Below are 15,737 nucleotides of genomic sequence, written 5' to 3'. Positions count from 1 at the left end.
CTGATCACTCTGCTCCCAGGTGCCCACAGGTATAGGAGCCAAACTGCTTTCTTCTGCCGTAGAAATGTCATCCATCTCCGGTTAGCTAGAAGTCAGGCTGCCCAAAAACTTCCCTGGAAAGATACGGGTGAAATACACTCCCCGAGGGGCCTGATCCATCCCGCCTGGCTCCTTGTGCCATCATTCACATCTGTGCAGGGGGCGGGGGTCAAACACTGACAAATCAGGATAGTAGCATTCAACACTCACTCTGTGCCCAGGCGTGGCTGACTCCACAGGGCGCAGGATGGGAGAATCCAGCCCCCATCTGAGCTGTGGCTTCCCCTTGCTCCGTGCTATTAGACATGCCCATGTCCGTTGGCCTCCTTAGACTCATTGGGGTTTTTCTCTATTGTAGGTCCCATCTGGAAGCATGAGGCGAATCCCAGGTGCTCTTTACCAGCAAGACCTGCCCAGTAACCAGGATAGATGTGGGAGTGGCGTACCCCTGCCTATTTAACCAAGCCTCATCCTAGCCACCTACCACCAAGAGACCATGCTCGTGAAGGAAGGATCTAATCCCACAGATGTAAGGGAAACGAGTGCCTTCTAGCCCTACCCCTCGGTATCATGACAGGAGAGACCCAGCATGTTTATGCCGTCAGCGATACTGAGTCCAGCTCCAAAGATCAAGACAAAGATTTTGCCTTTGAACGTTTCAGTGGGAAAGGTGGCGGGGAGTTTAATGGTAGCTCCCTGGACACCTCGGAGCTGTGCTTGCCCAAAGGGACCGAGAGCGGATCCCACTTTCCCAACGTCAAGGACAAAGAGCCCCACAGCCAACGGGAAGCTGTGATCAGGCCGCAGCAAGCGGGCAAGATCGACTTCAAGTCCCTCCACAACAAGCCCAAGTTTTGCAGCGATGTCCCGTGGGGCAGCATCAAGGGGAGCCCGCCGTCTCCCCCGGGGAAGAGCCGAGTGAGGGATAAGAACAGGCGGTCTGGGAAAGGGGAGCGCAGTCACCACCAGCTGTACAGGCTCAGCATTAGCAACTCTCGGTCCAACCCCACCATTGGCATCGCCTACCCCCAGCAGAAGGTCACCCCGCCCAAGAAGCCAGAAGTCAGCCGAGGACCCAGCTCGGGAAGCTACCGATTCCACGTGCCCAGCATCCCCGAGAGGGAGGCGGAGCTCGAGCAAGAGGACCTGAGCTTCACCCAGTGCTTCCCGGAGGTCTCCTCCAGCCTTACCTCCGGCAACTATACCTCACACACGCCAGCCGCCGCACGCCAGAACCACAGCGGGAAAGGACAGCCGTCGGCTGGCCTCCCCCACAAAAGCCCTGGCACTAACGGGCAGTTACACTATTTAGAGTTCCAGGCAAATGGGAATAAGTCTTGGCCTTCACCGGACAAAAACTTCCCGGGTGCTAGCTATGGTATCTCTGCTCCGAAACCATGCCCCTTCCCCGAGAGCGGCAAAGCCAGCACGCACTGTTTGGGCTCCTTGCCATTTCAATACCCCTTCCAGCCGCTGCATGATGTAGCAAAGGATCCTTTCCGTAATGACACTACCAGCCAAGATTATATGGATGTTTCACTGGCAACTAACCAGGTGATTCATGGTGCTTTCGGCTTTCATTCTTCCTCCAGGGACTGGCAAGAGGAGGCTCTGAGCAACGGCTCCTACGAAACCGTAGCCCCAGACGGCAGGACATATGGCCTGTCTTCTCAGCCAGCTCAGTTCCTACATTCCTCGGCCCCAGGGGTCCAGCCGCAGTCCCCTCTGCCTTGCTACAAAGGAAGGAACCAGCATTCCAGTGAGCTCAATGGTGCTCTCTCTTCTTCTGGTGCTATCGACCAAACTCCAAGCACTTTCCAAGAAAACCAATCCGTTTTCCCACCTAGTTTACATGCGACTAGTATGCCAAAGCCAGTGAGTAAGGGGCAGCCTTCACTGAAAGACAATGGACCTAGTCAAAGGATACTGACCCAAGGTAGCTCTCTTCGAAGGAATATGCCACAGAACTCTCTCCCCCAAGTGCACTTTCAGAACAAAGTTTATTGCGATTCCCCGGCGAGCGGCATGAGCACAGGATCGGTGCCTTTTGAGAAAAGCATGCCCAGTACACCTCAAGCCCACCCCCGGCTCTTGCAAGCCTGGGATGGAGCCAGTAAGGCGTTCTCTCCCGTGGACCCGACTTCAGCACCTTATTCAAACCCTGTTGGAAGTCAGTTCTCATTCGAGTGCCAGTCCAGTCCTGAGCAGAGGCAGCACGTGCAGAAAAACTCCAGGATGCCTTGGCAGCAAATACATCTCACCTCCGCAGTGCCCAGCCAGAACAGGATAGAACTATCCAGACAGCTCACCAGCCAGAAATTCCCATTCCCCCTGGGCACCTCGCAATGGCCAGGGGGCAGCAGTCTGCAGAAAGGCACCTCCAGGTATCACAGCCAGAAGCTCCTGGCAGGGGAGGGTCTCGTGGTGCAAAGGAGGGACCCCACCCGGCAGAGCTGCGGCTCAACGAACGCTTTCTCCTTTGAAGGTGGGAAGGACACTGGGTCTCCCACATGCGACTCCAGGAGCAAAGCCCTCTTCTTCGGCATGAACCAAACGGTGCCACCGGCCACCTCCAGGAGCTCTCCCAATCCGACGTTGTCTCTGCCGCCGTCGGCCTTGGTGGCTGCTTCACCGTGCGAGTCTCCGCTCCCGTCACCTGTCCCCAACCCCACCTGCAGCAGCACGTGTTCTTCTCTCTCGCCTATGTCCAGTAGCCCGGTCAACCACAGCTTCGAAGACAGCCAGCTGTCTGCAACACTTACCCCGGCACCCTTCTTTCACCATCCCTGCCACCCCTCGGACATCCTGAACTCCAGCTCACTCCACTACCACCCGCCAGACTCCATCAAGCCCTTCCACTTCCCCCTGGACGCCCCAAAGGACGAGCACCTTCTCAAATGCCTCCCGGAGACCCAGTTCCACAAGCCAGATGTCGACATGGCCAAGGGCTGCCTGGATGCCTTCGAGGGGGAGCCACCTCCCCCGCCTTACTCCTCCCATCACCTGCTGGCGAACTCGCTGAGCAGTGCAAGCCTGGACCAGCTGGACGTGCTGCTGACCTGCAAACAGTGTGACCAGAACTACAGCAACCTCTCCTCCTTCCTGGAGCACCGCCAGTTCTGCGGCTCGCATGCGGCTTTCCAGGGCGAGATGAGAGACTCTCCCAGGGGGGCCGAGGCCAGGAAGCAGCTCCCTCCAGAGTCCACGAAACACTCCCAAGCCAGGCCAGGGCCATCACTTTCTCCTGACACTCATTCGCACCTGCTCGCGTTAAACAAGCCCGTCAATTTCCTCTTAGACGGGGAAGGCAGAGGGGAGGCAAAGGAGGACCCGCTGAAAGGCCATATATTTCATGGGCTAACCACAAATTCCTTGCCACTTACTGCTTCCGACTTAGAAATCGATGATGCCAAGCTGGATAGTCTGATCACGGAAGCACTGAATGGGCTGGAGTATCAGTCCGATAACCCCGAGATTGACAGTAGCTTCATAGATGTGTTTGCTGATGAGGAACTCACGTCGGTGAAGGGCCCAGGCAGCGGGGTGCCGCACAAGGTGAAGGATGGCCCAGCCTCGGAGAACAAACTGAAGCACGCGGGGAAGGACGAGAAGCCAGCGAGTCAGTTGAAAGCCCTCTGTTACTATGAAGAGGATCATCCCAGCGGAGAGCAGGCTCAGAGCAGAGCATCGGGGACACAGCATGTTCCTAAGAGGAGACTGGCAGGCAAGTTCACAGACCGAGGGAACAAAAGGCTGGAGAAATCCAGTGTCAAGGAGCTGGCTCAGAGCAAGGCTGCAAATCGGGTGACGAGTGATAAAGCACAGCCTGACATGAATACCAAGCTGAAGACGGGGAGGAAGGGTGATGGCGGCTCTGTTGCTCCGGTGACTATGACCAAACCTGACTCTGATAAAAACCAGCCCAGAAGCCTTAGTGAGGATGCTTATCTGAAGAGTGAAATCAGGCCAAGTGGTACCACCCCAGGGCCTGTCAATAAGAACCCCAAGCTGCTGCAGTTCTCAATGAAGGACGTGAAAAAGCGGAAGCCGAGGAGCGGCACGTGGAGCAAGGAGCTCATTCATAAAATCGTGCAGCAGAAAAACAAGCTGCACAAGCTGCATGCGAAGAGCGAGAAGAACACGCCGGTCTCCAGAGCCACCGAGAGGCTGCTGCCGGCAGCCCAGGACAGTAAATTTGGCGAGTACGAGTACATGTCTTTTTCTGATGACGAAGGGGTGGCGTATGCCAAGCTGCATGGCTGAAGGTCGCTGGGGTCCGCGTTGAACGGGCGGACCAAGCGCAGCTTTAGCAAGAGGCGCTCAGGGAGAGGTGAGACGGCCAAAGAGAAAGAGCCAACCTGGACCTATAGCCCAAAGAGAGAGGGTCAGGAGCACAGGCGGGCCCCAAGCAATGAAGCAATAAAGAAAGATGGCGTTGCAGCCAGAATCCGAAGGCGAAGCAGCCGATCGTCCACCGGCAGCAATCGTAGCACTAGCCTGTCCAGTGAAACCGGCGCTAGCCCCCCAAGCACTGAAAGGGCCGACTCTGACAATGAGAAGGAAAGCGTCCAGGACAGAAGATACCCAGATAGTTCTGAGCACCTCACACCACTTCCAAGGAACCCGCTGAACCTCCTTGATAAAGAGACTCTAAAGACGAGCAATAAAACCAAAGCGGGCTTTTCCAGAGGGACAAGGAGGTTTGGCTCAGCCAAATTTTTGCTGACTGGCTCCACGACACGTCACAGCGATAGGTCACACAGTTCTCCGGCAGGTTATAGGAACGAGGAAAGCTCACCAGAAAGCAAAGAAAAACAACATCACAGCAGAGACGCCTTCAACAAGAGTCCCGTCAGCCTTTACTGTGAGGAGGATGCAGAGGAGCAGAAAGGAGCCACTAGCCATGCAGGTGAGACAGCGAGACCTAAGCCAGGTGCTCAAGATTCCACTGATTTGACAATGACCAGTCAGAGGTGTCCATTTGCTGCTTATAATGAGGACACCCTTCCTTACCATACAGAAGAGTTAATTCCTCCCTCTCACATTGGTACTGATGCCAGCCCTGGACAGGTGAGCGCTACCTATTCGCCTGCTGGAATCAAGTACTTAAAGGAACATGGACTTTGTGAGGACCATAAAGATTATGCTGCTCCAGTCGGCTGTTACAATGGGGATCCTGTTGGAATGATGCTAGCCATCAAAGGACCCGATACCTATGTGAGCACTGACGACCCACTTTATGACCACAAAGACCTATCCAGTCGCTATGATCCTAACCTGTTCTCAAAGCCTCCAGCCGTGAGGGCCTCACACATTGACGATATGTACTTATGCCAGGATGACATTAGCACCAGTTCATTTGAGCAGAAGCACTCCGATTTCACCCCCTTTGCCTCAGAAAATCAGCAGACCAAAGTGTCTTCCCCTCTTGGCTTTGACTCCTCTTCAATTTTCGGAGAACTTCCTGTAGCTGAGTTTGATACTCCATTATACGACAGCATCGTCACAAGTAAGGACAATTATGTCCCATTTGGATGCAATCCACCCAGCAAAACGATGCCGTTTGAGCAGCAGTATCCTCCATTTCTTCAAGAGAAGGACTGGGGTCTAATGGAGGAAGTGTCTCCAATTTTGTCGGAAGACATTAGTCAGTTTCATACCCTTTCGGTGGAAAAGCCATTAGCTAAGAAATTCCCAGATGCGGGAGCCATAACGCACAATCAAATGTCTTTACCTTTGTCAGACAGGATTGGAGATTATAATGTAGCTTTTATGAACAATATATCAGATGATGAACTGGAGATCAAGCGATTAGTTACGGAACTGGAAAGTCAGCTGCAAACCAGCAAATTAAATAATGAGGCATCCGACGTCCATCAGAAATCTGAGCAACACATCGGCACACAGCTGAGAAAAGCAACTGACCAGTTTTCACCTATACACATGGATCAAGAGACAGGGAATGAAAAGGGTTTGTTCTTTACAGATGCCCTGGGGAATACAAACCTTCTTTCCACAAAAGTCTGTGTGGGCCAAAGTTTAGTGAATGAGAAGCCTACAGTTCCCAACATAGATGGCAACTATAAGAACCACCAGGATTCTTGGCCCTGCCCAGCAGCGTTTAATTCTTTAGAATCAAGCATGTGTACACCAGCTGCTGAAGATTCAATCTCTGTAGATCATTTCTGTTCCAAAGAGGCCTGCGATAAGTTCCCGGAAGCTCTGAAGGATGCAGAAACTTCCAAGGAAAGTGACTCCAGAGAGATGGAGAATGAACCTTCCCAGGTTATCCCTGATTCATGCATGCCAGACAAATTAGAGGCTCCAATCTACACAGGCCATATGATAAAAAGCCCTGCCATGGTTACTGATACCTTGTTCCCTAAAACTCTAGAGGCAGCTGAACTAAAGAAACACGATATGTTTCCATCCCTGCCAAGTAAACACGGAGCTGACGGGTTTTCCGAGCCAGGGAAAATGGATAAAACCTTTGATGAGCCTCCAGAGCTGGAATCTTTCAGCAGCCACGTTCCAAATCTGAAATCTGAATTTGGGTTTCAGGAAGATCGGGTCCCCACCTTGGATCTCGCTTTGTCTTCTCATGCCACAAATGACCTGGACTCAGAAGAAAGACCTTTAGACAAAGCCGAGTCACCCAAAGTGCTAAAAAGCTCAGTGCACTTTGAAGGTGACGACAATGGACCTGTTTTATTGGAAGAGACTGAAGAAAGGAAGGATCCTGCAGTCTACCAAACCCCAGGGCCCTTTGACAAGGCTAGCAACCGGAAAGCATTATTATTCGATATACTGAGTGTGTCCAAAGAGACTGATTGTGGTACAGAAAAGGTGCTAGCCTCCCAAGAAACTACAGCGAACCCATTACAGCAGCTCCAACTGTTTGTTGCCCGGACAGTCAAGAATAATGAAGAAGAGCTGATGATGCCATGCTTCCCAATACTGCTCTCTGCCAACCACCAACCTTCAAATGCCAATATCCAGTCTGAGCAGGAAGGGGAAGGCGAGAATTCAGCATGTGTTCATGCATGTGTAGAGGGGAACGAGCCCACGGGAGGAGAAGCAGAGAGCACGGCTCCCACATCAGAAGCAGCTGGAGTTTTTCCAGAGGCAGGTGAACAGCTGGAATCGTGCAACGAAACAGACACCTACACTGCAGAGCAATCCACATTTGCAAACCACAAGCCGCACAATGATGTAACGGAGCTGCAGCACTTAGCGGATGAATGTTCCGAGCCGAGTGACATTAATATCTGTGCAGATGGCGTATCACAAGAGCATAATAACCTCTCACCATGCAGCAGCGCAACGGTAACCCCATTGCTAGGGCAGGTAAAGAAAGCTGATCAGATTGTGGCGGAGCAGGAGCAAGATAAAAACAAAGCAACCTTGGCATTTAAAAACCACAGACAATCCTATTTAAGCCATAGTTTGTTTGAGAAAGAAACATTAGGCAATGCACTGACGGAGACACTAAAAGTAAGCACTGCTGAATGTAATGCTTGGTCTGAGGGAGCTAGTCATCAAATGCAGTTGTCATGCACCATAAAAACCAAATGCATAGGGTCAGCCAATAATCAGGTGGGACATGAGACACAGCTTCCTTGCAGTGCGTCTTTGGGTCCTGTTAGCTCTTTGAATCCTTCTGAAGATCTTCCCCAGGAATATAATGTATTGCATGAAACTAACATCTATTCCGTAAATGCTCAGCTTCCTGAAGACGGCAGTGGAAAGAAAAAGCAGGCCCTTGACCCTTGTCACTCCAAAGAGGACTCTCTGGCCAGTTTGCCTTTGCAAACTAGCTTTTCTCACCACCAATATTTGCAGAACGGTAATAATGAAAAGGTAGAGTTCTCGGACTTCAGTGTGCAGCTCTCAGAAGAGGATAGATACACGGCCCCTGTGCTTGACACAGAGACTCAGTCAAGTTCATTTATTGTAAAAAGGTTCAACTCTGACTCAGAGAAAAATCTAGTTTGCTGTTCCACGCAAAATCCTTTAGAGCAAGGAAAATGGAAAGACACACGTGTCTTTCAACCCACCCTTCCGCAATGCAACACCACTGCTCCCGCACCTTTGGATGCTATTGGAAACATTCGTCATTGTCTTGCCGAAGACGTTCTAAATAATTTTGGGCAGTCTGAAAAAGAAGGACCAGCAGAACCTCATGTTCCACGATGCCCCGGTGAGCTGGCAGTTTCTGGTTTGGAGATCGAAAGCCCCCAGAAATTGCAAATTAATGACTGTATTCTTCCCTGCATGCCATCTTTGGATCAAAATGACATTCATGATGGGCTGCCAGAAAGCACTTGTGCTGAGCTGTTATGCCCTCTTTATAAAGGAAGCAAGACATGCACCGTCACAGACATGATTATTAATTCTCAGTCAGTGCCTCTGCAGGGCATCCATGCTTGTCAGCCCACACCAGAAACCAAAGATTACTCAACGCAGCCCACTAATCTTTCGCCAGTTGGAGAAAGAGACGGAGAGGTAAACTTAAATCAAGAAAAGGAGCTTAAAAAGTGCCATTATAATGAAAATAAACATCAAAATGAGCCAGAGGCCACGTGCAATAGCTTTGTCATTCAACAGATCCCAACTGTTGTAAGTACTGCCTTTGAAAGAACAGCAGATTCTGGCCCTGTTGATCAAGAGGTCCACCAGTTTACAGAGGTGCCGGAGATGAGACCTAGTGACCCCTCCAAAAATGTGGATAATAGAGAAAATAATTCAAAAGGAGATGACTCGGAAAGCCATGGGGCTGAGAGTACTGGAGGAGACAGCAGTTGTATGTTAAATAACATGGAGCAAGAAGAGGAGAGTGGCATGTTTAAAAATATCCCAAATGCATCCAGAAATGGGCATCTGAAAGAAAAGAAAGAAAATGGCCTCCAAGTCACTTGTGATATTTGTTCAGCATCTTTTAGATCCAAACCAGGATTGACCAGACACAAAGCTGTAAAGCATCGGACGAAAAATGACGGCACACTGCTGCCAAGCAAAACTTCAAAGTTCAGTTTGAATCTGCTGGAGAAAACATCTAAAATGTCCAAGAAAGTCTCTAGGAAAAGCATAAAGGCCACTGCCAAAGAGAGAATGAATAACACACAAATGCCAACCAGCGCTGTTGGACATGTCTCCAAGAAAACATGTGCAGGTCAAGAGAAGGAGCCCAATGCACAAATGCAAGAAGTAGTTAGTAGAGTGCTCAGTGACCTCAGTGTCATATCACTTGAAGTGTGCCATGAACGTCATCACACAGATATTCTGAGTAAAGAAACAAAGACAAAATCTCATAGCTCAGATACAGGGGGATTGGATGAATCAGTGACAGAAAAACCCGGTCCTAGAAAGCAACCAAATAAACGAGGAAAAGGCAGAAGAAGCCAAAGCAAAGATCCTGGGGGGTTAAATAGAAATTTAGAGAAGAAACTAAGTAGAAAAGCAAGAAGGAAAGTAAAGATGTTTCCCAATGAAAGTGAAGTCAATGGATTGTCCGACCTGGAGAAGAATGCTGTTGATGGTCCTTCCAATGTTGTTTCCAGTAGAATCAACTCCAGTCTGTCAAATGTGATTGAAGACTTGGCTGAGCCAGGCAGCTGCATCTCAGCAGAGGAACAAGACAGGCCATGCTCGCCCCAGCAGTCTCACACAGCAAAACGGTCACCTTGCATAGTTAAGCATGCAGATGAAGTGGGTGATTGGGTCGTCTCTTCCATGGAGACAGACAGACAGGAGTCACTAAAGGTCCCCGTGAGCTGTCAAAAGCAGATGGAAGATCCAAGTCAAGGAGAAAAGGCACAGGCCAAAGAGAAATGGGCAAGTGGGTTCATGAAGCAAGTGGAAAAGGGGTTGAGCAAGGTATGCAAAGAACAGCATGATGATGGTGTTGGCACAAATGTGAAAGAACATGAGAATTCCTTGGGAGAGAGCAATCATGGGAATCATAGTAGTGCCTTCGGGCATCCCTTGAGTCCTTCCAGACCAGATCTGTCGTTAGAAACGTGTGAATCTGAAACGGCCAACAAGGATCCCATTAAAGGCATGTTGGAAAGTGCTTCTGATGACAGCCCTTGTTTGGCAGAGTCAAAGCCCTGGCGAAAGGGAGAGTTGCTACAGAGAAAGGAGTCCTGCACTGGTGATGCAACTGAGCCAGACCTGCAGGGTTTATTTGATGATGACGTCACATTTGCACAGCTGTTTCCAAGGGACAACCAGTTCACCCGGAGGAAGTGCACGCGTGTGTATGGGAAACGAACCAAGAAACCCAAACCTGTCACTGATGCAAATGTCGGGCCAGTGCGTTCCATAGACTTCTTTCCCATCCGGCTGGCTTCAGACCTCAGTGAAACCAGCTCTTTCTGTGTCACCAGGGACGATCCTTGTGAATATGAAACCATCTCCATTGACGATGCCTTGATGCTAAACATGTGTCACAGCAGTAAGCCAAAGGGGTGTGATGCCAGCTCCAACGCTTCCACAAATATTGCACTGCAGCCAGATTATGAGAAAAACAGCCAAAGGAAGGAGGTCATTGACCTGGAGGATGATAACATGTTAACCTTCCTCTGCCAAAACAACCAGATGGAAAACATTCCGAACTTGAACATTTGGGGAAGTCTTGAAAAGGAGGCAGAAAATCTTCCTGCTGATGAAATACTGTTCAAGTCCCCTACGGAGCTTGAAAATGAACATTCAATAGCAGAAACTAGCCCAGAACCCCCAGAGCTGGAAGAGGAACCCTTCAACAGCAAGATCAGTGAGGGCCAAGGCTCACCTGAGTTTCATACGATTGACATTGAGATGTTGAGTGCAAAGTTCAAGATGCAGGACATGTGCTTTTTCAGCCCTTGCAAAGATAATCCTGGCCATTTGGATGAAAGCCTGGTGTGTTTCAAGCAGAAGCCAAGCCAGCATAACAAACACAGCAAAAATAAGCTAGAAGATGGGAAGCCAGGCAAAAATCGCAACGATATGAACATCAAGTCTAAGGACAAACAATACAAATGCAAAGTGTGTTTCCAGTGGTTTCTCACCTTAGGGGAACTGGACTTTCACAAACTCACCCATAACCCTTCCCCTCCACCTACCTGCTATATGTGTGTCCAGCGCAAATTCAGCTCAAGGGAGCAATTGAGGGACCATTTAAAAGAGAAGCATGCAAAAAACAAAGCTGGCCTGTGGGCCTGCGGAATGTGCCTGAAGGAGATTTCCGATGTCTGGATGTACAACGAGCATCTCAGAGAGCACGCCACGCAGTTCGCTCGGAAAGGTCAGGCTCAGAAATCAACGATGGGTCTGCCCACCTGCTTCAGCGAGGACAACGCTGCGGTCACCCACTTCCTGAATACCATCATGTATCGGAAACCAAGCAAGTCATCCAAGCTGGTGGATTCCGCCAGCAAACACCTTGCCAGCAAAGAGAACAAGAGCCTAAAAGAGCCACCCCCCAACCCAGAGGCAAAGGTAACTAAAGACGCCTTGGAAAGTAGTGTCAGAATTAAACCATCTTCCTTCGCCTCCAGCTCTTCCAAAGGGTCTGCCAGTCCATCTCCAGACAATATGCCAAAAGGTGAAAGCACTCAAAAAGCTGTCCCCATGCATCCGGACTGCAAGGATCCTTCCAGAGATTGCCATCACTGTGGAAAACAATTTCCCAAGCCCTTCAAGCTCCAGCGCCACTTAGTGGTGCACAGCTTACAGAAGATTTACTTGTGCCACAAGTGCCCAATGTTCTATCCGGAAACCAAAGAGCTTCGAAGCCACCTGAGTCAAGATCATGGGATAGCAGAGGAGCCGGAGATCAAGCACACCACGCTGTATGCGTGTGAGCTCTGCGCGGACGTCATGCATGTCATCAAAAAGTCGTTCATATGCAGCATGTGCAACTACACCTTCTCTAAGAAAGAACAGTACGACAGGCACATGGAGAAGCACCTGGCGGGAAGCAACAAGACTTTCAAATTCAGAGGGGTCATGAGGCCTGGCATCTCCTCCAAGGATGGCAATGAGAAAATCAAAGAGGAAAACTATCCAAGGGAGGACATGCCACCACGCAAGAAAAGGAAGCTCACACACCATGGCAGCTTGGATCCACACAACCCACCGATGCACCTTGACCATAGTAATGATCTACAGCTAGCTGATGTGCCTTTACCATCTCCCAGTGAGTCCTGCCCTGAAACAGGTGATGACCCTGGAGCAACTTTGCCCCAAACCTCTGTGAAAACAGAAGACCTCGTGGGTGACTTCAAAGACCTCCTGGCTGAAATGGAAAAATCTCAGTTCAATACCCTCCCGCCGCCCCCTTGCCTGTCTCCTTCTCTGCCCCAGGCTGTTGTGAGTGATCCAGAGCTCAGTTACACCACGATGCTTTCCATTGAAGAACTAGACAAAGGAGCCTTTGATGGGAAGTCTCTTCCTTTCCTGGACTCTTCTGAATTTCGTATGGACCTTTCTAATTTAGCTCATAACCAGGCCACGGATGGAAAGCTATCTCCACCTCATCTCACTGAGAAACATGGGCATGCAGATGGCCAAGAAAAACCAACCACGGGCAATCAAAGAGAACACGTGGTGGGGATATTGGACAATCCCAGTTCACGAGAAGAGCCTGTCGACGAGATCCCTTGCCTCAAACTAGCTAAGAAAATCCCAGAAATTTCTGCACCAAAAGTAGAAGCTCCACTGGCCAAGGACGCTCATAAAACATTGTGGAGCAGCCCAAATGCAGATGATGCTCCTAGGGAAATTGCATCCAAGTCCAATTATTCAGAGTCCGCCTACCCCTCTCTGCCTCTGAAGGACAAGACATCATCACCTGTTCTAAACAGGGCTGCCAAAGATTCAGCCCCTCAGAAGAAAACCGCAGGCAGTCAAGTGAGTGGCGAAGCTGCCTCCGCTGCAACTGGTAATCTGGGCAGCACAGAGGAGATTCAGAAACCCTGCTCACTAAAAGAAAAAGCCATGCCTGAGACAGGTGTCTGTGCCAAAGATGGCAATGCCAGTGCCAGCGACAGAGAAATAGGATGCAATCAAAACAAACTCTCAAGTCAACTCAAAGCTGAGGGAGTGGCCAACCCTGTGAAACACGGCCACTCGGATCCAGGAAAATCCTTGGACAAGCCGGCTCTGAACGGGCCGGGCAAGCTGCACCCTAAGAAGCGAAAAGAGCACAAGTCTTCGAGTCACAAAGGCAGCTCAGCGTCTAGGGAGAACATTGATGGAGATGGGAAGAAGAAGAAAGCCCGAACACCGGGCCCTGGGAGGAGCGACGGGGCTGGAGAGCTCAAAAGAGCCGAATGGACTAACAACGAGGCTTCTGCCCTTTCCCCCGGGAAGAGGGAAATGCACTGCAACAAACTGATCCCCAAGCCCAGAATGTCAGGAGTTGGCAACCAGCTGAAAAAGATGGCGCTGGACACCTACAATCAGAAGAAGGTGACTAACCGTCATTCCAATGGAGACCTGAAACATAAGAAGGACATCCTGGGGAAAACCTTTCACCATCTCCTAGCCAAAGGCCCCGCCACGTCCCTACACAGCTCTTTAAACAGGCACAGAGCTGTCCAAGGTGCTAAACCTGCTGACTCTCACAATTACAGGACAGCCGAATCCCAGAACAATCTCCTAAGCCAACTGTTTGGACAGAAATTAACGAGCTTTAAAATTCCTTTAAGAAGAGATACTTCAGAGTAATTTATGAAAGTGACTTATGGTGATCCTCAGCTGCTTTCATGGGGTTTGCAAGGGAAAAATTATCAAAGCATTAAATTCGTTTGTGTAGCGTGATTTTTCTGTCTAGTTTAAATGAACTTGCACTGCAGTCTCTGTGAAATAGTTTGCTTTGTGTCTACTAATCTACTTTAATTCACCTGATTTATCATGCAAATGCGAGAACTTTGATGTTGCTGATGATTTTCATGAACTGAAATTGTAATCGCTTTGGGCAGACTGAATCGTCAAGAGCAATTGCTTTATTGCAGAAGTGCTGAGGTTATAAGGATACTTGCAAATCTCAGACCCTTTTGAGACTGCTTCTGTGTTATCTTTGTACAAAGTACTTGAAGAGATGAACTTCATTCCATAGACGTCTTATTCAGAAGGTGCAGTACACTGTAGAAAGCAATTTTTTTTTAAAGATTTTGCACAAATAATCCTGTACAATTCATTAAATTGGGAACTGGCCTACGACATGATAAATTAAAAAAAAATTAAATTAAGAATCAAGTGCCACCTATTTTGACAGCCATTCCTAAGAATTTGTTTCTATGTTGCCAAGAAAATAATGAACTAGCTTGCTTGCTGCGTGGGCCTATTGTAGTGTTTCAAACATTGATGCCATTATTTGACCACTGTAGATTATGTAAATGCATGAAAAATGAGAATAACGCTAGCGAACTGCACCTTGACCTTTGTGACAAACTTTTTTTGTTTCACGGATAAAACTGTGCCAAATGACCAGACCAGACTAGTACTGTCCAAGTGACCATAACGGTATAACTTCTAAACTATCTTACTGTATTGACTTAGTAGCTAAATAGGTATCCGCTTTTTACTATGCAGTTACTGGTGCTATTTTTATTTTGTAATGTGAATACAGACTTCCTTGATGTAAAAAGAAAAGGGAACCGATAGGAAGTAGCAGTGACCTGTAAAAGAAATCAAAGCAGGAAAATAAAACTTCTTATAACATCCTGTATGCTGGTACTCCATAGTGTTAAAAAGGTTATGTCATGTTATCGAGCAGGTATACAACTGAACTTTGAACCAGAAAGAAATCTCAGGTGCAAATGAGGACATGGAAGATACTTAAATACTATTGAAATACTCCCAAGTCAAGGAGGTGAAGTAATGCACTGATGTGATATGAACAAATAGAGTACTTTGCGTCTGTCCTGCAAAAAAAAATTTTTTTTTTTAGTTTTAAAAGGGAAAAAAGAGGCTTTATCCTGTTAATATGTATCTTTACTGTCCTTTGTATTGTATAAAAAACTATTGTAGGTAATTTACCTTGGGTGCAATGTGTTATGTCAAAAGTTTTTATTTTGATATTTTGTCAGAGAGGAAAAAGAGAGCAAGAAATGCCTTTTTATTATGTCGTATGTGTGCTATTAAAGTGCCTCTTTAATATTGTTAAATAAAGTATGAGATGAAAATATGGGGTGGTACTGTAAAATCATACCTAATTAATCTTTTCAAATATATTCCAATATTTTCACAGAAACTCCCAGACTCCATGGAATTTGTCAGATGTTTTTCTTTCTTCTTCTTTCCCGCACTGCATACACACACCCACGCCCCAATTTTGCTGGGAGTTTGCAGCCAGAGACTGTTTATTACTGTGTGTATGTGTGCGCACATGTGCACGTACAGGTACACGCACAATAGGATCTGGTGTGGTCTTATAACCACTCAAATAATAATAAATAATAACTTGCTAGGTTAGATGACTTCTATGCATCTAAGGAGGAAGGGATAGCTCAGTGGTTTGAGCATTGGCCTGCTAAACCCAGGGTTGTGAGTTCAATCCTTGAGAGGACCACTTGGGGATCTGGGGTAAAATAAGTACTTGGTCCTGCTAGTGAAGGCAGGGGGCTGGACTCAATGACCTTTCAAGGTCCCTTCCAGTTCTAGGAGATGGGATATCTCCATTAATTATTATTATTATTAAGGTGGCCCCA

The 15,737-nt window shown here is 48.5% G+C and overlaps 1 protein-coding gene across 1 annotated transcript; it reads left to right on the top strand.

Annotated features, from left to right (window-relative positions):
* Positions 1-447: 447 nt before the first annotated feature.
* On the top strand, positions 448-15,263 carry ZNF469 (zinc finger protein 469). The gene is given in 1 exon segment (XM_034788827.1): positions 448-15,263. A coding segment is annotated over 1 exon segment (13,143 nt). The 5' UTR covers positions 448-609; the 3' UTR covers positions 13,753-15,263.
* The last annotated feature ends 474 nt before the right edge of the window (positions 15,264-15,737 follow it).

Source organism: Trachemys scripta, chromosome 13, assembly GCF_013100865.1.
Source record: "Trachemys scripta elegans isolate TJP31775 chromosome 13, CAS_Tse_1.0, whole genome shotgun sequence".
In the NCBI taxonomy this organism is placed as follows: domain Eukaryota; kingdom Metazoa; phylum Chordata; order Testudines; family Emydidae; genus Trachemys; species Trachemys scripta.
The sequence above is the reverse complement of the archived record's forward strand: the minus strand, read 5'-3'. Positions and strand labels throughout refer to the sequence as shown.